At 49.7% G+C, this 25,268-nt stretch overlaps 1 protein-coding gene across 1 annotated transcript; it reads left to right on the top strand.

The window, feature by feature from the left end:
• Positions 1 to 7,461: 7,461 nt before the first annotated feature.
• On the top strand, positions 7,462 to 23,522 carry MS4A10 (membrane spanning 4-domains A10). Its single transcript, XM_007996672.3, has 8 exons — positions 7,462 to 7,633; positions 12,344 to 12,548; positions 13,007 to 13,126; positions 14,300 to 14,356; positions 15,967 to 16,098; positions 17,520 to 17,630; positions 20,717 to 20,835; positions 22,144 to 23,522. Exons 2-8 carry the CDS (start codon positions 12,366 to 12,368, stop codon positions 22,223 to 22,225), a joined length of 804 nt encoding a protein of 267 aa, XP_007994863.3. The 5' UTR covers positions 7,462 to 7,633; positions 12,344 to 12,365; the 3' UTR covers positions 22,226 to 23,522.
• The last annotated feature ends 1,746 nt before the right edge of the window (positions 23,523 to 25,268 follow it).

Here is a 25,268-nt window from a genome sequence, read left to right as displayed (position 1 = left end):
TAGCAGTTTCTTTTGGGGAAACTGACAATTTAATTCTAAAATTCATATGGAAATTCAGAGGATCTTAAAAAATACAAGAAACCTTAAAGACAAAGTTGAAGGATTTAAACAATCTGATTTCAAGATTTACCACATAAGAATAATTAGGCAGCATAGTTTTAGCACAAAAATAGACAAAAGACCAATGGAATAAAATAGAGAGCTCAGAAACAGACCCTCACATACAGTCCTTTTATCTATGACAAAGGCACTCATAATTAAGTGGATAAATGACATTCTTTTTAATCAGTAGTGCTGAAGCAATTAGAAATTGGCATAGAAAAAAATGGACCTTAATTCCTACCTCACATAAAAATTAATTCAGGCTGAGTCACAGACCTAAGTTGTATAACAAAGCAAGCTTCTAAGAGAAAACATAGGAAAATATTATTTGGGGATAAGCAAAGATTTACTAAACCAGAAATGCAAAAAACACTAATCATAAAAGACATAAAAACCATAAAAGAAATTGGAGTTTATTAAAAATTAAGAGTCTGTTTATCAAAAATCACGTTATAAGTGTGAAAATGCAAAACATATACTGGGAGAAAATTCTGAAATACATCATATCTGACATAGGTCTCATGTGCAGAACATATAAATAACTCCTAAAAATAATAAGTAGGCCAGACACAGTGGCTCATGCCTGTAATCCCAGCACTTTGGGAGGCCAAGGTGGCTGGATCACCTGAGGTCAGGAGTTCAAGACCAGCCTAGCCAACATGGTGAAACCTCGTCTCTATTAAAAATACAAAAATTAACTGAGTGTGGTGGCGTGCACCTGTAATCCCAGCTACTTGGGAGACTGAGGCAGAAGAAACACTTGAACCTGGGGGAACAGAGGCTGTAGGGAGTTGAGATTGTGCAACTGTGCTCCAGCCCGGGCAACAGAGTGAGCCTCTGTCTCAAAAAAAATAAATAAATAAAATTAAATAAATAAATACATAAAAGATGGAGAGCTCAATTTAAAATGGGCAAAGAACTTAAGCAGACATTTCACAAAACAGGATATAGAAATGGCCAATAAATGGCCGGGCGTGGTGGCTCACGCCTGTAATCCCAGCACTTTGGGAGGCCAAGATGGGCGGATCACAAGGTCAGGAGATCGAGACCATCCTGGCTAACACAGTGAAAAGCCATCTCCACTAAAAATACAAAAAATTAGCCAGGCGTGGTGGCAGGCACCTGTAGTCCCAGCTACTCGGGAGGCTGAGGCAGGAGAATGGCGTGAACCCGGGAGGCAGAGCTTGCATTGAGCCGAGATCGAGCCACTGCACTCCAGCCTGGGTGACAGAGTGAGACAACATCTCAAAAATAAATAAATTAAATAAAATAAGAAATGGCCAATAAATGTGCTCAACATCATCAGCCCTTAGAGAAATACAAATTAAAACTACAATGAGATATCACAACACACCAGAATGGCTAAAATTTAGAAGACTGACTATAGAAGTGTTGATTAGCTTAGGAAGCTAATCTTCTTATACATTGCTGGTGGGAGTAAAAATTGATACAACCACTTTGGGAAAAAATGTTTGGCAATATCTACTAAAGCCAAACATACACATTCAGTATAACCCAACAATTTTATTCCCAACAATTTTATTGGATATAGACCCAACAGAAATGAGACATTTTTCATTATAAGACATGTACAGGAGATTTTGATGATAGCTTTATTCATCATAGGCAAAAACTTGAAATAGCTCAAATGTCCATCCACCATAGAGGTAAATAAACTGTTCTATATTCATTAAAAAGAAATAAATAAAAAGAACAAACTACCGATGCATCTAACACATGGATAAATGTTGATGTGAAAGAAGACAGATATAAAAGGGCACATCCTGTATTATTCCACTGATAGGAATTTCAAGAATGGTTTAAATAAACTAACGGTAGTAGAAGTCAGCACAGTTGTTGACCCTTGGGAGCAGCAGGGGAGGGGAGTGTGAGGTCATCTCCTGGGGCAGTGCAGATCTCCATATCTTGATCTGAGTTATGGCTGCATGAATGTATACATAGATAAAAATTAACCAAATTGGACACGCCTATGCACTTTACTGTATGTTATTGCCTCCATTTTTTTTTAAGTGGAAAAAAATAAGTTGAAAAGTTACTATATTAGCTATCTATTTCTGCACAATAAATGACCACACACTTAATGACTTAAAGCCACACACATATATATTACCTCACAGTGTCTGTGGTCAGATCCAGGTGCATCTTGGTCAGGTCCTCTGGTTAGGGCTTCACAAAGTTGCACTCAAGATGGTGGCTGGGGCCGGGCGCGGTGGCTCAAGCCTGTAATCCCAGCACTTTGAGAGGCCGAGATGGGCGGATCACGAGGTCAGGAGATCGAGACCATCCAGGCTAACACGTTGAAACCCCGTCTCTACTAAAAAAAATACAAAAAACTAGCCAGGCGACGTGGCGGGCGCCTGTAGTCCCAGCTACTCGGGAGGCTGAGGCAGGAGAATGGCGTAAACCCGGGAGGCGGAGCTTGCAGTGAGCTGAGATCCGGCCACTGCACTCCAGCCTGGGCGACAGAGCGAGACTCCGTCTCAGAAAAAAAAAAAAAAAAAAGATGGTGGCTGGGCTGCACTCTTATCTGGAGACTCAACTGGTGAAGAATCCACTTCCAAGCTCACTCAGGTTGATGGCAGAATTCATTTCCTTGAAACTCTGGGACTGAGGGCCATAACTTCTCTCTGAGCATCATTACCCTCAGCCCCTAGAGGCTATGCTAAGCTCCTTGCCAAGGGAGCCTCATAACATGGACGTTTACTTCTTTGAAACCAGCTGGGGAGCAATCCCTATAGCAAGTTGGCTAGCAGGATGAAGACTTATATAACAACATAGTTATGGAAGTACCATCCCATCACCTTTGCAATAGGCTACTGGTTAGAAGCAAATCACAAGTGCTACCCACACTCAAAGGGAAGGGTTACTGGGACCGCCTTAGAATTTGTCTGCCTCAGTTACAGTTCTGCTTATTTAAATTTGTAATTTTGAAAATGCAAATTCAATGTATTTAATTCTCTCCCAGATTAAAAAGCCCTATCTATACCCCCTAAAACTCTTCAGCTGCAGGTTAATTCTTCTCCTCTCCTTTATTTTCCTCACTGCCATTCAACCCATTGAAATCACTCTCTCTAAGGTTATTGCATTGACCTCATCACCAAAATCAATGGACTTTTAAAAATCCTTGTTTTAATAATAGCTCTCTCCATTTCTTAAATATTGCCTACCCATAGACTTTCCTCCATGTACACTACATACTATCTACACGATCTCATCCACCACTTCGGGTTCATTTAATCTTTTATTCAGCAAGTGTTGATTGTGTGTGTGCTGTGTAAGCTCTGGAGACACCAGACATTAACCAAGAGCCCCATTTTCACAGAGCTCACATTTGCCATCCACCACCATCCTGACAGTTTTCAAATCACTATCTTCCACCCAGATCTCTTTTACTGAGACAGCCTCAGCATCTACTTCCATGTCTCACCAAAAAGGAATTTACATCTTCTCTTCCAACTCAAGCCATTTCCCCTCCTGTGTTCCTATGTCAATTGACGCCCGTATAGACTTTGGGCCACCCAAGACTGAACCCAAGCATCATTCTTGGTTTCCACCCTCTCTAAGTCACACAGAATCATCCTCCACTGATTCTCCACTGATTCTCCACTGTCCTCATCCTCTTCCTCTGAACCACGCCACCCCTCACCTGCATCCGGCGTCAGCCTCCTGCCACGTCCCCAGCTCTGAGCCTGCCCCATGCATCTCTTGACTAGATGACAGCCAGAGGGATTTTTATAAAGTACAAAGTCATCATGTTACTGTTCTGCCTAAACTTATTCAGGCTCTCCTTTGCCCTTGGGCTAAAGTCCAAATGCTTTAGCAACGCTTACAAAGCCCTGGAGATGAGCAGCTCACCTCTCCCGCCCCATCCCTCCTCACCCTGCTCTTACACTTGATCCAGAGACATCCGGAGCCTCTGTGAGCTCCATCTGCCTGGAAGGCTGCTCTCTGCCTGCTTCCCACCCTCCTATTTGTCCTGTTTAGCTCCCAACCCCACTTCAGACCTTCATTTAGATACCACTTCCTCCAAGAAGCCTTATCTGGCCTCATCTCCCCAACCCCTTCTAGATTAGGGGACCTCCTCCAGGCTCTCACCACACCCACATCTCAGTATCACATCACTCACCCATCCACAGCACAGTTACGTGTCTCCCTGTTCATCTTATTCAATGGACTTCATATGCATTCCCTAGTGCTGTTGTAACAAATTACCATGAACTTAGTGGCTTAACATAACACTGACTTATGATTAGACAGTTCTGAGGTCAGAGGTCCTAAAATCCAGGTGTCAGCAGGGCTGAGTTCCTTCTGGAGGCTCCAGGGAGATCCCATTTCCTTGCCTTTTCCAGCTTCTAGAGGCCACCTGCCTTGCTTGGCTTGGGACCTTGGCCTCCACCTGCCAAGCTCTCCCACTAACTCTGACCCTCTTGCTTCCCACTTGGGAACACATTGGGCGCACTGAGTAATCTCTCCCTACCAACAACTTTGACTTAATCACATCTGCAAAGCCCTTTTCACTGCATAAGGTAACGTATTCACAGATTCTAGGGATGTGGACATTGTTGAGGTGCCGTTGTTCTGACTACCACAAATCCGAGCTCCTCAAGGCCAGGGGCAGCCTTTTGCCCACTCCTGAATCCCCAGCATGTTGCACAGTACCTGGCCCAAGTAAGTGCTCATTAGCTGTTCTATCAATTAATGGGTCAGTTGATGAACAAGGGTATCGGGACTGTCTTCTTAAACTCAGCAAAAAAGCACTGGTCCTGGGAAAACACTCACCCCGTGTCTGAGAAGCTAAAGTCGTGGGTGATGAATGGGTGCAAGGCAACCATTGACAGTGATTACTGGCCTCACGTGTCTCAGCATTACAGTGGGCAGGTGAGTGCCTTCAGAAGAAACGGATCTTTCTCAAAGCTACCAGCTGCTGCTCAGCCTGGGCCCTCGCCCTCAGGAGAAGTCTGCATAGTCCAGCAGGTCCGAGAGGGGCGAGTGGCCTCTCGCCTGATTGTGTGTGTGACATTGAAGTCATACCACGTGGAACATGCATGACAGCTGAGCACGAGCGACCCTGAAAGCACACAGCAACTAAAATAATTAGGCACGGCCACTGACACATGTGAGGCACTGCTTTTAAGCATTTTACATATTCTAACTCATTTAACCCTCCAGTAAGTTTATGAGTACTATTATGCCCATTTTACAGAGGGGAAAAGTGAGCTCCACTGAGGTCAAATAACTTGCCCAAGGTCACACAACTATTAAGTGGCAGAATCAAGATTTGAACTCAGGCATCCCAGATGCAAAGTCAGCTCTGAAGTGCTATGCTGTGCTCAGCAAGTCCAAGTCAGTAAGTCTCAGCATCAGGGACGATCTGCACAGCCACTTGGCTCTGCCTCGCACTTCCCTGTCCACCCTCAGCATAGCAATGTGGAGAGAGAAGCCAGATGGAAAAGGAAGAGCCCAAGGATCTGGGGGGTCACTGAATCTGGGAGTTGTGAGATCTAGGGGTTGCTGGATCTGGGGATTGCTGGATCTGTGGGTCACTGGATCTGGGAGTTGTGGGATCTAGGGGTTGCTGGATCTGGGGATTGCTGGATCTATGGGTCACTGGATCTGGGAGTTGCAGGATCTAGGGGTTGCTGGATCTGGGGATTGCTGGATCTGGGGGTCGCTGGATCTGGGGGTCACAGGATCTGGGGTCACTGGATATGGGTGTCACAGGATATGCTCGTCACTGGATATGGGGATCACTGGATCTGGGGGTCGCTGGATCTGGGGGTCACTGGATCTGGGGGTTGTAGGATCTGGGGTCATGAGATCTAGGGGTCTCTGGATCTGGGGCTCACTGGAGCCCACTCCACACCTCCTTCACCAGAACAGCCTCACGGAAGACCTGCATGCTTCCCAGAGCGGCACTGTGCTCATGGAAAGTTCAGGGCACAAGATGTGGCAACTGGTTCTGCCCGATGCGATTTGTGGGCCATGCCTGGATCCTAGATCCTGATTTGAACAAATCAAAAGTAACAAGACATTTGTGAGATAATCAGAAATTGGAGCTCTGACTAGTGATTTGTTACTCAGTAAGTACAAAAACTAGATAAGAACAGGTTTTTCTGACTCCTACGGTTAAACTTGTGCCCCACAATAGAGGTCCCCAACCCCCAGGCCATGGACCTATACCAGTCTGTGGCCTGTTAGGAACCGGGCCTGACAGCAGAAGGTGAGGGGCAGCAGGTGACCATTACCTGCCGCCTGAGCTCCGCCTCCTGTCAGATGAGCCGCAGCAGTGGATTCTCATAGCGGAGCGGACCCTGTTGTGAACTGCACACGTGAGGGATCTAGGCGGTGCACTCATGAGAATTGAATGCCTGAGATCTGAGGTGAACTAATTTCATCCCAAAACCATCTCCCACCCCCATCCCGGCCCATGGACAAATTATCTTGCACGAAACGGGTCCCTGGTGCCAGAAAGGTTGGGGGCCACTGCTCTACAAAAGTAGTTTCTTTTTTTCCTTTTTGAGACATGGTCACACTGCATCACCCAGATTGAGGCGCAGTGGTGTGACCACAGCTCACTGGACTCAAGAGATGCTCCCACCTCAGCCTCCCGAGCAGCTGGGACTATAGACATGGACCAAGACACCTGGCTCATTTTCGAATTTTTTGATTCTTGTAGAGATGAGGTCTCGCTATGTTGCCCAGGCTGGTCTTGTGCTCCTGGGCTCAAGTGATCCTCCCACTTTGGTCTCCCAAAGAGCTGGGATTGCAGGCATGAGCCACAGCCCAGCCCTTTAAAAGACTAGTTTTCAAATGTTCAGCAGAGCTCTGTGGGGCTGCAGGGTTAAACCTGGAGCGTAAATAGGCCTCAGTGAGTACCAGGACTCAGTTTTAATTTTTTTGTTCTGATCATGTGGTCACACTTTTTTTTTAAAGAGTCCATATCTTTTAGAGATAAATATGAAAATGCATATAAATAAAATGGGAAGATGTCTGGGTTTTGCTTACTTTTGGGGGAGAATAAGATTGGCCAAGAGCTGCTGATGGGGGCTTTAGCTTGGGGATGGGCACCAGGGGTCACGGGACCATTCTCTCTACTTTTGTGAGTGCTTGAAATTTTCCAAAATTAAAATAATTCTTTCAAAAGGTTCAACTTCTTACTCTACTCCCAGGATCTAAGGAGATTACAACCACCTTCACTCCATCTGTCCTGCTCTGAAAACAGATTAAATTATCAACATTTCCCTTGCCAAAGGAGATTTGCAACTGTCGAGGTGAGACATAAACAACGGCACTAAGATTTTCACCTGCCGGGGCTTGGGGGAGGAGGAAAGACTTTGACAGCTTCCATGCAACTGGGGCATGAAGCAGGGGGTGGGTCCAGGATGGAGAAGATCCAAAGTCTAACGTTGTAAAGATGTGCTGATTTCCCAGCGCTGTCTCTGGGGAGCTCCGGCAGCACCAGAGGGCAAAGCACAGCTGAAAGCTCAGAGCTGCGGTCCCAGGCCCTGGGGTGAGTGGTCCCCCCATGGCAGGAACAGAGGGGAGTGATGTTGTGTCTCCATGTGGAGTTGGGGGGTTGCTCAGGTGTACGGACCTGGTCCCACCTTAAAGCCAGGGGACCGGCCTCTTATACCCTTAGCCAGTCAGTTGTTGGCTGTAAGGTTGGGGCGGTGTAATTTAAACTCCCAGAAGAGAGCGGATGTGAGCCTTTAGCAACAAACAATTATAGCAGCTGGAGAATGGGTGGGCCCTCCCAGCAGAGTGGATCTGGGAAGTAGCGGACACCATCGGCCTCTCCCTCGGGGAGCCCCATCCTGCTGCCAGTCACTGACCGTTAGAGCTAGAGGAGCCCCAGACGCTTCTCTTGCAGTCTGGAAAGGCATACACACAGAGGGACTAGTTCAAGAAAACAGAGGCCCAGAGAGGAGAAGGGACTTATCGAGGGCCACAAGGGGCCAGGACTAGAATCCAGATTCTTGACCCCCTCCTTGGACGGAGGCCTCTGTTTCCTGCAGGTCTTCCAGCTGCTTGGGGGTGAACTCTGTGTACACCAGGCACACTGTCTGGAAGCACCAGGAGGAGGCTGGTTCAGTACAGTCATAGGTGGTTTTCTAACTGGCATTCACTGAGGAGGAGGCTGGTTCAGTACAGTCATAGGAGGTTTTCTAACTGGCATTCACTGAAACACTGATCCTCGAAGGGACCCCACTCCCCAACACCAGCCTGCCTGTCACTCAGCACCTCTTAGTTCCTGCCTTTCTGTCCTTGACATGCATGCACACACATGCACACACATGCACACACATGCACACACATGCACACACATGCACGCACACACACACGCACACACCCTGAGAAGCTCTCTCTGTCCTCTAGGGCTCCACTGCACAGTCTGCTGAGGGTCACATTATTCATGCCACGTTTCCTCTGCCTGCTCACCTCCCATGGACACATCTTACTCACTCCTGCCTCGGTCCCTGCAGCGTCCGGTGTAGAAACTCCATGAACAAATCCATGAATGACAGTGCTGGATCTTGGATCACTAGCTCAACACACTCAGCGCCTTTCTTCCCTCATGACCCCCTGCCCCCACCCCAGGGCCCCCGGGCTCTCATGGCTCTCTCCCTCTGTAAGCAGGATGGGATGGAGGCAATAAACTCACCACCCCAGATGACAGGGACAGGGTGTCTCATGTCTTAACCGAGAAGCAGACGAGGACAAGGTGGAGGCTCGCTCGTGGGATTCTAGACACATAACAGGCCAGTGGCGACTGTGGCTGACATTGATTGCTATATGCCAGGCCCTGTCTGTTGCAAGCATTGTTTCAGCTACTCCCTACCACCTACCCCGCAGGGACAGGCAGTGGCCCTCCCCATGAGAGGGTGAGGGAAGACTCAGATGCTGAGATGTAAACAACCTGCCCACGGTCAAAGCTCCGGGGAGCAGAGCCAGGACTTTGCACAGGGCACCCATTCTGGCCGACAACGTCCAGGGCTCATGGCCGGGCCCACTCTGCTGCTCTACTGGGGACTTCTGGAGGGCCCTACCCAGCTCTGTCCCTGTCCTACCTCCCCTCCCAGAACTGAAGGAACAACGAGAATACGTACGGGACCAAGGCATCGCGTGGCCCCGTGCAGAGCGTGGTCCTGAGCTGGCTGAGGGCGCTGGCGGAGGGCAGGGCAAGGCTAAAAAAGTTCCTCCATGCCCCCAAGCAGCCTGCTGCCTGCCCCCGTCTGTCAGCACACTGTCACCTCCTAGCAGCCCTGCACAGGTCCTGGAGGTGGGCCAGGACAGCAGGGAATAAGTGTTCTAAGGAATCAGAGTTCATGCTTTGTCTTGAAAAAGCGGACAAGAGAGTCAGAACAAACTTTTCCCCATGATGACTGAGGTCTACCCTCTGCAACTCCTTCCTCTCCTGGTTGTATAAAATTCCTTGTAGCAGCTCCCTGTTCCGTGAGACAAGCACTACATTAAAGTCGGAAGGGACCCTAGAGACCATCACTCAATTTCCATTCCCACTGTGATACGCACATGAGCAAATCACAAGTGGAGAAAAGGCCAAAAACCAGAGCCCAGGACCAGAAATTCAAACCTTCAAGGCCACTTTGCCCAAAAGCAGACCCCATAGAATACCAATTGCATAGAACCACCAGACTATGAGAAAAAAGATTCTATGGCCAGCCGAGCGCAGTGGCTCACGCCTGTAATCCCAGCACTTTGGGAGGCCGAGACAGGCAGATCACCTGCAGTCGGGAGTTTGAGACCAGCCTGACCAACGTGGAGAAACTCCGTCTCTGTTAAAAATACAAAATTAGCTGGATGTGGTGGCACACGCCTGTAATCCCAGTTACTCGGGAGGCTGAGGCAGGAGAATCACTTGAACCTGGGAGGCGGAGATTGTGGTGAGCCAAGATTACACCACTGCCCTCCAGCCTGGGTGAAACTCCATCTCAAAAGTAAAAATAACAAATAATAAATAAATAAATAAAGATTCTATGACCAATTAAGTTTGGGAAATGCCCTTAATACTAAGACAGGGTGTGCCACTTGTAGAAAATCTCAGCACCTTTCATATGAGAAAAAGGGTGAAGAGGATATCCATGGTTTCCCAAACTTATTTGATCATGGAACCCTTGGACTGCAGATCCATCAGGACCAATGTTCCATGGAATATACTTTGAGGAAGGTTATTCTGGATTCTTGAATCCAACACCCTAGTGGATATTTGAACCATTCCTGCTGCCACAGCTCTCACAAGTGAATGTCTAGGTGGAGGTGCAGCTCCAGTGCCCAGGCACTCACTCTCCCCATGGACAACCAGTTCCATCTGAGGCAGCCCTATAAGAAGCCTCTCTTCTCCTGTTCTTTGCAGCGGAGTCCAGGCCTGGGTCCAGGGATTGTCCTCCCAGGTATGCAGAGTCTAGGTGAAGCCGGTGGCTAATCTGGTTCAGGCCTCTGCCACCAGATACATCCCTTAGTCCAGCCAGCGGTGTCAGAAGGACTCCTGAAGGCTGGGAGCTGAGAAAGGGACAGTTCCCAAGCATAGCTGGGCAGAGTCACAAAGACAGTCATGCGGCACTGTGTCTATGAGCTCAGCTTCTGAAGCCCAGGAAAGACGGAGACCCTCTGCCCACTCGCCCCACTAAATTAGGGGTCGCCACTGCAGGCCCATGGAGATACCGATCGGGGGCTCCCACCCAGCAGCCCAGGCCCAGAGCACTGGTGATGGAGTAAGACCACGCGTGGTTCCAATTCCAGGCACTTCCTCACTGTGTGACCATGGCCAAGGCAGGCAACCTCTCTGAACCTTGGTTTCCTCTTCTACACAGTGGTGCTGACTTCCTGAGTATTAAGGGAGGTTGCCCGGCAAAACTGCCGCCTGGCACAGCGCCCGGCATACAGTGCTCACCCAACTGTGAGGCCCCATCTGGCTCTTTGGCTCTTGGTAATGTCCCTTCCTTTCCCCTCTACCCAATCCAGGATATAGTCACCTGGGCTATTTGTCCCTCCAGACTTCCCGAGGTTCTTTCCCTGCACCCCTGTGGAAAATGTGGATACTCAACGGAACTTCCTGGATCCACAAGTCAGACTTAAAAGTGAGAGGAATGCCCCTCCCCTTTCATTCATCCAGGAGAGAGTCTGAGACCAGCCCACTCTCTCTCAAGGATTTGTTCACTAGCCCCACCCCCATGGAGAAACCATCTCTGACCTCAGTCCCCACCAGCCAGCTCCCTTTCTTCCCTGCCCAGCTCTCCACTTTCTGGGACAGAAAGGCTACCCTGGATTTTCTCACCAAGTCCCCAGGCAGCCCCCAAACCCTCGTACATCCCGCGGCATCAGTATACACAATACCAGGCTCTGTCTGCAGGTCGTGTGTCCAGCCCGCTTCTAAGTATTTTCCCAACTCCTTTCATGCCCATGAGAACATCCAGAACCTTCATTTTCAATTGTTGAGTCAACAGTGCATGAAGGACTTCAGCCCCGGGCTCTGGAGCCAGCCTGCCATGCTTCAAGTCCAAGTCACTTATTGGCTGTGTGACCATGGGCAAGTGGCTTAACCTTTCTGAGCCTCATCTGCAAAATGAGAGTGAGGACAGTATTTACCTCATAGGGTTGAAATGAGGACAAAATCAGGTAATGCATGTAGAAGGTTTATCTCAGTGCCTGGAGCAGGGAAAGTATTTGTAAATGCTAGCTTCGCTAAATACGGACTTCCTGACTCAGTGTTGGCTCATAAAAAGTCCTCGGTGGAAGACATTTTCTTCCCTTCTCTCCAGGAGGCATGGGTACTACCACAGGAGGTAGGACAATTATTTCCCACCTGCCTTCAGTCACTCATCTTGGACCAGTGGATGGAGACTGTTTACAAAGCCCCTCCATTGACCCGCACCTCCCGCAGCTCCCAACTCTTCCAAACTGCAGTCTGGCCACTTTTGGGTGAGCTGTGTCTTCCACTGGTTGTGAAGTTTGCCTGGTCCTTGTTTTTCTGCCCCAAAAGGAACTGTGTCTCTGGAACCCCAGAAAGGCTATGAGCAGCAATTACTCCCAGCCTCAGGGGCCAGATTATTCCAGGTCAAATCAAGACCAGGGATTGCTGGACAGGGCAACCACGGTTCTGGAAAGATCCAATCCTGTAAACAGAGGTGATTGGCAGAGGCTTTCCCAGCCACAAGCCTCAGAAATGAGACGGGTTCTGATGGCCTTTCTCCCTGTGCTGCAGCCAGGACCCCCAACCAGCGTCAATGAAAGCAGACTCCACAGTTATTCCCAGCGGTTGTGCTAGGGGGCTCCCGTCATGGCAAGTCCTCAGCCCAGTCCAGCCCTGGCAGACAAGTCTACCCCAGAGCACGACCCAGTCCAAGCTCCCGCCTCCACGCTGGCACGAGAAGTCCCAGAAGAGGAGCAGCCTTCTCAAGGAGCTGGGGGTGAGCATCCACTTCCCAGGGTCCCAGCAGTGGGAGGAAGAGGAGAGGGGGATATGAGGAGGATGCTGGGGGACCCCAAGAGGAGAAATGGAAGAGAGAAAGGCTCCAGCTTTCCTGCTGAACATTCATCTGAGCTGGAAAAGGCCTTGAGGATCGGAGAGAATCTGCCCACACCTATACTGCCTTGTGAGGTTCGGACAGGGCCCCCGTCCTGGGGAGAATGGTAGGAGAAGGCTGCCAGCTCCAGGATACACAGCTCCCACCCATGGGGCCCTTGGCAGCTTCAGCTCTTTCTGCAGGAAATCCTGGCGAGTGGTCCTTCTTAGACAGCCTGGTCTCTGGGATCCCTAAGAGGATGGAAGGGACTCAGCACAGCCAGTAGGTCCAGGGCACCAGTGGCCTCAATTAGAGCCAGCCACCGATGCCCTCACCCCAGCCATTCTTTCTTCCCTATCCAGGCCTTCCAAATCACCATCGCTCTGCTGCACCTGGTCTTTGGGGGCTACCTGGCCTCTACAGTCAAGAGCCTTCACCTGGTGGTGCTGAAGTCTTGGTATCCATTCTGGGGGGCTGCCTCTGTGAGTAGAAGGCAAAACACAGACCGGGTATGGGAGTCTGCAAGGCAGGCCTGCAGGAGGCCCTGGCGTTGGGGACAGGATGCAAGATGGGACAGAGACAGCTAATAGGAGTGCGGCAGAAGCCAGGCCCTTTCTCCAGTGCTCCTATCTCTGCTTCTTTTATCTCGGTCACCATGGAAATAGTTCCTTCCAGGAAGCCCCTGTCAATTCTGAGTCCCAAGAGAGCATTCGGAGGCTATCCACTCTCCCATAATTGAATATATGCATTTGGCAAAGAGGAGGGTGAGCAGGACCCAGGGACAGCTTCATTCTTCCCCGGCCTTCTGAGTAGCCAGGCTGCCTCTGGATCCAGCGACAGGTGCCCTATTGGGGTTGGGCTACAAAAACACACAGGGTGTAAGGTGTGGCTCCCGTCCTCCCAAGGCCATCAGCCAGAATGGGAGATGACACTGGACCAGTGCATGTACCATTTCCTGGAAGCTCTACATTCCTTCAGGTCTCCAGAGAGCCCACCCCATTCCTGACTCCCAGGTGGAGTCCTGCCTATGCGCTAAGTCCAAGCTCCACGGCACTGTCTTGGGCAAGTATCCCAATCTACCTTTCACATCAGTCCTCTGTGCCCACTGCCCACAGGATAGGGCTTTCACTGCACAGTGATAGAACTTTCTACACATGCAGTGTCTATTCACCCTGTGCTCCCAGGGACTAGCCCATAGTAGGTGCTCAGTGAACATTGGAAAGAAAGATTGCAGAGGTGCTCCCAGAGACCTTGGAATCAATAACTCATATCCTCCAAACTGCAAGATTCAGGAAAAGAGAAAGGGTCGGGGTAGAGGGGATAGTGCCACTGATCCCAGAGAGATGGTTTGGGTTTGTAAAATGAGGGAAGTAGGAGGGGCTAAGAGGGAGTTCTAAGTACAGGGCACAGCTTTGTCCAAGGTGTAGAGACAGGAGCAGGTATGGAGGTTTGTGCACATGGGAAGACGTGAGGTGGGGCAGCACCTGGGATGGGTCACGTGGCAGGCAAGAGGAGCTCACTTTGCGGGAGGAATAGTATTCTCCACCCCACTGGCTGCCAAGGTTGATTTTCTTGGAGAATAGGGGTAGGGTGGGAATTCGTGGGTTTTGAGAAAGCCCAGCTTCTCTCCTTTGACTTTCAAATCTGTCCTGCAGTTTCTCATTTCAGGGATCTTGGCGATAACAATGAAGAACTTTTCTAAAACTTACCTGGTGAGTGGGTGCACTGAAATCATTCTCTTCCATCCGAGCATGGGGGAACTTTGTTAAGGGCATCTGTGTGTAGGGGTGATTGTGAGGGTACTTCTCCAGGACTTGCTAAGAGCAGGCTCTTGCCTTCAGGACAACAGAGGATGTCCAAGCAGAAGGGTCCAGATGCAGACAGGCTGACGGATTTGGCTGTGGGAGGAAAGGAAGAATGATCTGAAGCTTCTCTCTTTCCAGTGCAGTCAGGCAGAGAAGGAAATGGCTCCCAGGCACCCTGACCCGTCCGTCTAGGACATAACTTTGCTTCCTCTCAAACCTCCAGAGTTTTAACATTAATCACCACATAGCCTGCAAGCCCTAGCCTTCAGCTGGATTTGCATCTACTTCTCCTCTCTAAGAGCCAGGCAGGTGGAACTGTGGTCCTCCCTGTTCTGCCTGTGCTGGCCACTGCCCAAACACCTTGCCCTCTCCCCTGCACACATGGCTCCCATGTTTGACCTACTCCGGACCACTCAAGACAACCTGTATGTCTTGTCCTGCCGGAGGTCTTCTCTGACCTCCATGGCTGCCTTCCGTGCTCCCACACTCTGTGGACTTACCTGTCTCTGCCATATACTAAGTTCTGTGTGGGCAGAATATGTCTGAGCATCTTGGTAGCCCAAGGTGGCCCAAGTAGGCACAGAGTAGACACGTAGCACAAGACTGGATGGGTGGAGGTGGATGGATGATGGAAGGAACATCCCTGCAAATCACATCCCACACCCAGATCTTCCCACCGCCCCTCCTTCTGCCCCCGAATCCTGAGCCAGGTCTTTCCCTATTTGTGTCCCTCAGCCTGGCTAGGCTGTGGTTGCTCCCTGCTTTCTCAGAGGGCACAGAGAATAGAACGATGGTTGTTCAGTTTACCCAGCAGAGGCAGGAGACGCTTGACAAAGACGTGCCCATTCCCCAGACCTCACCCTCCTGGGCTGAGCCCCTTTTAGAACCACAGGCCTCCTGCTTTGTATACCTGAGCATAAGGACACTCCTACTGTAAAGAAACTCATTCCAGTATGAAAGGTTACAGATTCCACACGTGCATAGTCTTTCCTCACTAGGAAGGTTTGCACTTGGCAAGAGGCTCTTGGAATGATGCTTAACTGGAGAGGACAATGAATACAGGCATTTCAGGGACCATGGTGGGTGGGCAGAGAAAAGGGGCTGGCACTAGGATATGTGAGGATAGGGCACTTTCAGAGCACCTCCTGCCCTTTCTGGTGGGGAAGGGGCTGGATGAGGGGTCACTTGTTTGTCGAATCCCTGACACTTGGCATAGCTGATGTAGGATGGTCGGGGCTGGCTTTGAGTGGGAGAAGGCAATGGGGCATCCTTTATTGCAAAGCTCTTGGAGCTGAAGGCAGCTCTCAGGTTCTCCCAATTTGTCCCACAGAAGGCGAGGGCCAGCTGGGCCCTCCTCAGTGGTCAGTGGCTCAGCTCCTGTGTGAGGAGCTGAGGGGCCAGTGACAGGCAGAGTCTGTCCTGAGGCTACAGAGGAAGCTACTGGCAAGCATCAGGGGAGGACCTAGCCCCAGGTCTCCACCCTTTGGACAGCTGTTACCTTTATTTTTCACCTATAGAAGATGTTGTGCCTCATGGCAAACCTCGTCAGCCTCTTTTGTGTGCTGTCTGGCCTCTTCGTCATCACCAAGGATCTCTTTCTGGAGAGCCCATTTGAGTCCCCGATCTGGAGAATGTACCCCAACTCCACGGTGAGTACCCAGGCCTAGAGCGTCCTCTGACTTCAGTGAAGGTGCTGCCTTGGGTTTGGCCAACAGGAGATTTCTAGCTCACAGAAAGCCTCTCCTGGAGCCCAGGAGCCCTTGGCCAACCCATCTCTGTCCCTCCCAAGGTGTGGTGGAAAGGGGGGTGCTGGGCTGCCCACCGATCAGCATCACTGAATCCAAGTCCACTTTTATAGATGGGGAAATGGGGCCAGAGACGGGGAGGAGCCTGCCTGAGGTCAAGCAGCAACTTGGCCGCAAATCCAGGACCACAGCCTAAAACTGCTGATTTCCCAGCCAGGGCTCTAAGCATGGTGTCCCTGGTGGCCCCTGTGATCCGGGAGCCTCCCAGCAGCCTTGCAAAGCTGGCCAAGTCCACTTTGTTACCCTCAACTTCTGGGAGTGAACACTGAGGTCCAGAGAGGCTAGGTTAGTGGGTCTTGGACTCCAAGCCTGGTGCTCTTTTCACCATGCCACTGCCGCCTCTGAAGCCGAAGGCAGACCACTGGGTGCCTCTGGGTCAGGCTCCAAGAATTCTTTAATTATTTATTTATTCATTTAATTAGAGACAGAGTCTCACTGTTATCACACAGGCTGGAGAGCAGTGGTGCGATCTCGGCTCACTATAACCTCCACCTCCCAGATTCAAGCGATTCTCCTGCCTCAGCCTCCCGAGTAGCTGGGATTACAGGCGTCCACCACCACACCCAGCTAATTTTTGTATTTTTAGTAGAGGCGGGGTTTCACTATGTTGGCCAGGCTGGTGTCGAACTCCTGACTTCAAGTGATCCTCCCGCCTCAGCTTCCCAAAGTGCTGGGATTACAGGCGTGAGCCACCATCCACAAGTGTTCTGACCATAGTGGTTTGCTATTCCTTATCTGCTCCCAGCACATACACACACGTGCATACACATGCACATCACACGCAAGTGTGAGTATGCATGGACACACATGTGCGTGCACACACACACATATACATATGCTTCCCCGTCAAATGCATGTGATACTAGGAGATGTCTCTCAGCTGCACAGCTCTTCCCCTCCCCTGCTGTAAAATATGCTCCCTCACTCTGGGACTAGGTATCCCCATCTGTCAAGTAGGCTTGGATCAGACGACCCTAAGGCTACCTTCAGTCTTACCAGGGACCCATGAGATTCTCTAGCCCTCAAACATTAGGCCAATGCTCACCAAAGACCTATAAGTGCCAGGCATTGAGTGTAGGGCAGTGACCAAGACAGACCCACTCCCCATCCCACAGAGACCCACCCTGCCCTCCCCACGCACACCTGGGAGCTGAAGCCCCAACTGCCGTCTGCTGTGGATCTGACCCCTGCCTGGCTAAGCCCACGTAATGGGTGCAGACACCCAGAAAGGTCTCGCCCTGCCTTCCATCCCTCTCCCCTCTCAGGTCCACATCCAGAGGCTGGAGCTGGCCTTGCTCTGCTTCACGGTCCTGGAGCTCTTCCTGCCAGTGCCCATAGCAGTCACAGCCTGGAGAGGGGACCGTCCATCTGCAAAGGTAAGACAAGGGTTTGTCTTCCCAGGAAGACAAAAAAAAAGTGGGGGCATGAGGCAGCAGAGGGCTCAGAAAGGAAAGAAATGTGGGGGTTACAAGAGGAGCGTGTTTCATTCATTCCTCACTTTGCTGAGCATTCATTAAGCGACAGCCCACAGTCCGGTAAGGGAGCCAAGGCACGGGGGCGAGAGAGGAGGCCAATCCAAGGAGAAGAAGGTGAGGCTGCCTGAGAGGAAACGCCATGGGTGCCCAGAACAACAGGATACTGTGCTACCAGCTCTGAAGGCCCTGGGGAAATTGCATCACAGAGGCCTGTGGTGACTGGGCAGGGTTCAAACCCACAGGCATAAATGGAAAAGGGACTTTCAGCAGAGCAATGACAGCACGAGCACTGGCTTGGAGACAGGACAGAGAAGGCCTGGGGAAGCTACAGTGTGTGTGCAGTTTGGCTGTGGTGGAAACAAGTGAGAGACAGAGTCATCAAAGATTGGGCATTTAAAGAATTCCAGAGACTCTGTTAAGCACTACATTGATGGATCAATCAATGCATCCATCGATGGACGGATGGATGGATGGATGGATGGATGGATGGATGGATGATGTATGGATGGATATAGATGTGCAGATATACAGATAAATATAGCTGTATTTAACTTTATCTTCTCAACAACCCTTTTTCTTTTGAGACTGAGTCTCACTCTGTCGCCCAGACTGGAGTACAGTGGCACGATCTCAGTCCACTGTAACCTCCGCCTCCCAGGTTCAAGCAATTCTCCCACCGCAGCCTCCCAAGTAGCTGGACTACAGGCACGTACCACCACATCTGGCTAATTTTTGTATTTTTTTTAAGTATAGATGAGGTTTTGCCATGTTGGCCAGGCTGGTCTCAAACTCCTGACCTCAAGTGATCCGCCAGCCTTGGCCTCCCAAAGTTCTGGGATTACGAGCATGAGCCATTGTGCCCAGCCCTCAACAACCCTTTGAGGTACCTAAATTCCCATACTACAGACTAGCAAGCTGAGGTTCAGAGAGGTCACATCACTTCCCAAGGCGAAGCAGCCAATCAGGAAATCCAGGACTCAGCCTGAGCTATGTCTAACCCACAGTCTCGCCCTCGTCTACCCATGGGGAAGGCAGAACGGCCGACTGGGGCTAGATATATTTTAAAATAGAAAGCAAGTCTCTCCTCACCCCAAAGATCCTCAACAGTTCAGGATAAGGATATTTTATAAAAGAAATCAATAAATAAAAAATAAAGACCCTGACCAGAAGTGATCTCCAAGGCTTATTTCTTTAAAGAAAAAAAAATCATATTACAATCTCAACTGTAGAACACTATTTTTGAAAGTGCCAAATCCCCCATAATTCTGCAAGTTTGACGCTGATTTTCGTGTTAGTGACCTCCTCACACACCGAGTGAGTGTTCACGTAACGCATATATAAGTTGATGGCCTCTGAGTTTCATTCAACATCAAGCAGAGAAGTTGTCTTTGTGAATTCCTGGCCGCCTGACAGGAAGTCTTCTCATTAAGACATCAGAAAGCCAGATGGGGGCCTTGAGCCACTGAGGCCAACCCCACTTTTAAGGATAGGGAAAACGGAGGCCCCACACCTAGCTGTAGCTATGAGCAGTCATTTTTCCTGTTTATTGACCTTTGCTGTGTCCCAGGCACCATGCTAGTGCTGCAGGTGGCTGTATTCATTTTCTATTGATGTTGTAGTAAATTGTCACAAATTTGGTGGCTTAAAATGGCACCTATGGCCGGGCGCGGTGGCTCAAGCCTGTAATCCCAGCACTTTGGGAGGCTGAGACGGGCGGATCACAAGGTCAGGAGATTGAGACCATCCTGGCTAACATGGTGAAACCCCGTCTCTACTAAAAAATACAAAAAACTAGCCGGGCGAGGTGGTGGGCGCCAATAGTCCCAGCTACTCGGGAGGCTGAGGCAGGAGAATGGCGTGAACCCAGGAGGCGGAGCTTGCAGTGAGCTGAGATCTGGCTACTGCACTCCAGCCTGGGCGACAGAGCAATACTCCGTCTCAAAAAAAAAAAAAAAAAAAAAAAAAAATGGCACCTATATTATCCTACAGTTCTGGAGGTCAGCAGTTTGAAATGAGTCTCAAGGGCTCAAATCAAGATGTGTCGCCAGGACTGCATCCCTTCCGGGGGCATCAAAAATAATCTCTTTCCTTGTCTTTTCCAGCTTCTAGAGGCTGCCTGCATTCCTTGACTTGGGCCCTTCTTCCACCTTCAAAGCCAGCATCCCAACATCCTCCAATAACCCTGCCTCCCTCTTCTACCTTTAAAGACCCTTGTCATCATACTGGGAGAATCTAGGAGAATCTCCCCATCTCAAGGCCGATTTGAAACCTTAATTCCATCTGCAACCTTAATTCCTCTCTGCCATGTGACCAGAGGTTAGGACACAGACATCTTTTGTGGGCTGTGCTTCTGGCTGAGACCTCCTTGACTCTCACAGCCATTCTGGGAGGCAGGTTCTGCTTTTCCATTTTAAAGAGGAAAACATGAAGCTTAAAGAGTTCAGTGACTTCCCATGGTCTCAAGCCAGTAAGCAGCCATGCTAGTCTCCCAGTGGTCCCTGCGCCCTCCCCATCAGTAAGGACGGTGCCAGGGACAGGCTCTCCAACACTGAATTGGTGCCACCCTCATCACGAATTGGGGATGGAGGCGTGGCAGCACTCACTGGCAGACACTGTTGGCATCAGACCTGCCCCTAGAGTGTATCCTGGCTAGAAGGGACTTGGGTCATTACCTGGCCCAGCCCCCCTCAGGAAGCCCAACAGGGTGAGTGACTTGCCCCTTGTCACCAGGACACTGGTAGCAGGACAGGAACCAGGGCCCCATCCACTGACTCCCATGTGGGCCTCCCCTTCTCCCTTTTCAAGAACAAGGAGGGTAGAGGGAGTCACACGCTGGTCTCTGGAAGTCGCTTCCTCTCTCAAGCCTCAGTTTCCCCATGTTCATGGAGAACTTGAGTCTTCAGAAGTGAACTAGCAGAGAAGTGTTTCGGAAGCAGCCAGTCGCTCCACAGCTGTGAGCAGCAGGGACGGTGACTTTTCTTTTGCAGAATGACGACGCATGCCTTGTTCCGAACACACCATTGCATCTCACAGGCCTGCCGCTGGAGCCCCCGCCATCCTACCAGACTGTGACTCAACAGGACACACAACACAAGCAGCATCAGAGGTGAAGAGGTTTGGCCCCGGCTCCCCAGACCTTCAGAACCCACGCGTGGCCCCTTCTCCCTGGCGTGGAGAGAAACCAGTTCCCAAGGGAGCTGTGACGGGCAAGGGGCTAACAGTGCTGCAGCTAGAACTGCCTGGCCTGGGAGTGGTAGCTGAGGCAGCAATGGTCCTATATACTCAGGCACTAGAGGAACTCCCAGGACCCCCAGGAACATCTCTGCACCTGACTTGGTTGACCAGAGCTACCTCAGCTGAACCTGGGCACAACCAGGACCCATCACCCTCCCTGCCAGCCTCCAGAGCAAACTCCTGGGCCTGCAGCCCCGAGGTGCCCCCCATGCCCTCTGACCTCCCTTGTCTGCCTTCTCTGATCAATGGTGGATGCACAGGAGGATATAAGGGGAGCCAGGAAGGAAGGTATCCAGAACGGCACAGGCAGGGGCTTCCCTTGCCTCAACCTACTAAGAAGTCTCTGGGGGAGCCTGTGTATCTGAATCCCTGGATTTAGGATGAGGGCAGCTGGGAGTTGAGTCCCATAGAAACTGTATACAGTTCTCCCCTCTGAACAAGACCCTCTGCGTGAATCTTTTTGCCTCCCTGGGTCTCAGTGTCTCCATCTGTAAAGTGGGGGTGGGAGGATGACATGATCCAGGAGTCTCCCGGCTTGAAAGCTCTGAGGTCAGGAGAATTCAAGATCCCAGTTGTGACATCGAGGTTGCCAGTAAAACTTCAGCCTCGGGATTTCAAACCTCCTTGTGCTAAGTAAATAATGTGAGAGGGAGGGACCTGCCTTCCTCATTTTCCAAATTTCGGTCATCTGAGGATAGTCTTCAGGAGTTTTGCTTATTTGTGAGCTGCAATGTATTCTGGGCTTTTTCCACACTCGTTCTTTTTTCTATATTATTTTAAAGGGGCACTTTGTAGCAGCAAGATATGGGAAATCAGTATCTTTCCATAAATAGAAGCGAACCCCAAAAATAATAAACACATGAAGTAAAACATAATTTTCCCCTCCAACCCCATGGTCTCACCCACTGCTTCCCTTCCTCCTGCTAGCACTGCCCCAGCCACCATGGCTTCCTTGAGGTTCCACAGGCACCCCAGGGACACCCCTGCCTCTGAGCCATCACCTTTGCCCTTCCTCCACCCGGACTCTCTTTCCCCACGTATTTGCAGAGCTCACTTTTTGAATCTTTACTGGGCCACTGACTCTGAGCCAAGTAAATGTTATTTAATCTCAATGTCATTTAATCTTCCCATCAATCTGTGACCTGGCTGCTGTTACTGTTAACATCTCCATTTCATGCAGGATCAGAGAAGTTCAGCAAGTTTCCCCGGACATATGGGTAGTCACTGACGGAGCTGGGATCTGGACCCAGACTGCAAACTGAAGACCACTGCCTGACAATGCCCCAACTTGGTTGGAGCATAGCCTCTGCTCTCCCAAAGTTGCACTTTCACTGGGAAGATGAGATTTGTACATACAAAAGACTAGTGCGATGATCTATACAGCAAAGTCAGCCCTCATAGCTCCTGGGAACCCTGTCCTCTCAGATAAGCCATTTCTTACCCAGTTGTCGGCTCGATACATGTGGTAGCCCAGATTGTTTGGTTTTGTTTTGTTTTGTTGAGATGGAGTCTTGCTCTGTTATCCGGGCTGGAGTGCAGTGGCACGATCTCAGCTCACTGTACCCTCCGCCTCCCTGGTTCAAGTGATTCTCCTGTCTCAGCCTTCCAAGTAGCTGGGACTACAGGCACACCCCACCATGCCCAGCTAATTTTTATATTTTTAGTAGAGACAGGGTTGCACCATATTGGTCAGGCTGGTCCCAAACTCCTGACCTCAGGTGATCCACCTGCCTTGGCCTCCCAAAGTGCTGGGATTACAGGAGTGAGCCACTGCGCCCAACCCAGGTTTTCAGGTTGTCTGAGATAGCAGTCTGCTCTCCACTGTCTTACAAAATCCCTGCGTAAAGGGATGCTCTCAGTATCATTTGCCCTTGCACAGAATATCCCTGGAGTTTGAGGTTCTTCGAATTCTCCTTCTTTTGTCATGTCCTTCGCTGCCACTTCGTGCTGTGGTCACTAGCTTGGCCATAGCACCTCTCTTCTCCACTTCTGATCTGCTGCTTCTAGCATTCTATAGATTGCAGCTGGCTTTAAAATAGATTGTAAAGTGTAAGGCATTAGGTTCTGAGAGAGTGGCAGAGAGAGCCATGCAAATGTTTAGGAGAAACCCCATCTTTCTTTCCTTTTTTTTTTTTTTTTTTTTGAGACAGTCTCGCTCTGTCGCCCAGGCTGGAGTGCAGTAGTGCGATCTCAGCTCACTGCAACCTCCACCTCCCGGGTTCAAGCAATTCTCCTGCCTCAGCCTCCCGCGTAGCTGGGATTACAGGTGATCACCACCATGCCCAGCTAATTTTTTGTATTTTTCGTACAGACGGGGTTTCACCATGTTAGCCAGGATGGTCTCAAACTTCTGACCTCATAATCCGCCTTCTCGGCCTCCCAAAGTGCTAGGATTATAGGCATGAGCCACCGCTCCCGGCTGAAACCCAATCTTTCAAAAGATGAAAGGGTGTGACGGAGAAAACCTTAGCTTGGTTGTGTAAAGACCTGGGTGCAAACTCTAGCTCTGCCAGTCACTTACTGTGTGGGTTTGACTCAGTCCCTTCCCCTCACTAGGTCCCAGTTTCTCCATTTGTAAAACAGGCAATTGTGCTACACTGATGGTTTGCATCAATAAAGGTAGAAACGGCTTCTGGTTCGACTTCTATTTTTCAAAAATCAGTTGGTGGTAGACTTGTCAATGTTCTCTTTGAAAGGACACTGCCTCTGCAGGTGCGTGGTAGACCTGGGCAGGGTTAGCTGGTCTTGGGGAAGCATGGCCACAGCCCAGTCCCTGAGTGGCTCATCAGTACCGCGACCTGCTAGAATGGCTGGTATCTTCTAAACAGTATGCAGAATTTCTAACACCAAGCCTGAAACAGAAAGCAGTCTTTGACTATTGTTAATGCTGTTTTTAAATTCGAGTCTTATTTTGATTTCTTTTTTCAATTTTTTTTTTTTCTTTTGAGATGGAGTCTCACTCTGTCGCCCAGGCTGGAGTGCAATGGTGCAATCTCTGCTCACTGTAACCTCCGCCTCCTGTGTTCAAGCAATTCTCCTGCCTCAGCCCCCTGAGTAGCTGGGACTACAGGTGCTCACCACTATACTCTGCTAATTTTTGTGTTTTTAGTAGAGACAAGGTTTCACCATGTTGGTCACACTGCTCTCGAACTTCTGACCTCGTGATCTGCCCTCCTTGGCCTCCCAAAGTGCTGGGATTACAGGCGTGAGCCTCCATGCCCAGCCTTTTTTTTCATTGTTTTGAGACAGGGTTTTGCTCTGTCACCCAGGTTGGAGTGCAGTGGCACAGCCATAGCCACTGCCAGCTTGAACTCCTGGGCCCAAGCAATCCTCCCGTCTCAGCCTCCTGAGTAGCTGGGACTACAGGTGCGCACCAACACACCCAGCTAATGTTTTTATTTTCAGCAGAGCACTTGGTATGTTGCCCAGGCTGGTTCCTCAAACTCCTGGTCTCAAGTAATCCTCTCGCCTCAGCCTCCCAAAGTGCTGAAATTGCAAGTGTGAGCTGCCACACCCAGCTGATTTTGATATGGATTCAGCCCTAAATTAAGCCTAGTATCATTTTTACTCATGATGGAAAAATTCAAACATACAGAAGAGTTAATAGTACAGTTGACACCCTTGTACCTCCCCTGAGATTAGAATGTTAACATTTTGCATATTTGCTTTCCCTCCTTCTCCACATATATCTATCTCTTTAGATATACATATGTATGTGAGTATATATATATAGCACATATATAGTATGCATAAATAGACATACATTTGTATATATGCGTTTTCGTTGAACCATTTGAAAGTTGCAGACATCATGACTTTTCCTCTTTAAATTCTTCTACCTGTATTATTTCCTAAGAATAAGCATATCCTCCTATGTAATCATAATACTATCATCACACTAGGAAAATTAAAGATAATTCTATAATCCTAATACCCTGTCCATATTCAAATTTCTCCCTCTAGGTCAAAACTGTCTTTATTGTGGGTTTTTTTCTTTTTTTTAACCTGGATCTAGCCACGTTTCACACATTAGATTCGCTTGTTACATCACTTCATTTTCTTTTAATCTAGAAAAGCCCTCTCACCTTTTTCATGACTTGGACTTTTGAGACCAGTCGTCTTGCAGAATGTTGATGGTTTCTTCCTGGTGTCTTTCCCCTGCTCCTCCACCCTCCCTCTTTCCTGTAGCCCGAAAGTCACATCTAGAAGACCCTCGAAGCTTGGTTCTATGCACAGTAAGCACGGTTGGGGAGAACACTCCAGCAGTGATGGTGTGGCCTTCGCCCTCCACCAAACCTGGGATAC

Source organism: Chlorocebus sabaeus, chromosome 1 (assembly GCF_047675955.1).
Source record: "Chlorocebus sabaeus isolate Y175 chromosome 1, mChlSab1.0.hap1, whole genome shotgun sequence".
NCBI classification, from domain to species: domain Eukaryota; kingdom Metazoa; phylum Chordata; class Mammalia; order Primates; family Cercopithecidae; genus Chlorocebus; species Chlorocebus sabaeus.
Note: the sequence above shows the minus strand (reverse complement) of the source record. Positions and strands in the feature narration are given on the sequence as shown.

What these genes read in the sequence shown, in the direction of transcription:
- MS4A10 (XM_007996672.3), top strand. Translation starts at nt 12,366, where the DNA reads ATGAAAGCAGACTCCACAGTTATTCCCAGCGGTTGTGCTAGGGGGCTC. An exon ending in CATTCTGGGGGGCTGCCTCT is followed by an intron (nt 13,127 to 14,299) that starts GTGAGTAGAAGG and finishes TCTGTCCTGCAG; the next exon opens with TTTCTCATTTCAGGGATCTT. An exon ending in GAATGTACCCCAACTCCACG is followed by an intron (nt 16,099 to 17,519) that starts GTGAGTACCCAG and finishes CTCCCCTCTCAG; the next exon opens with GTCCACATCCAGAGGCTGGA.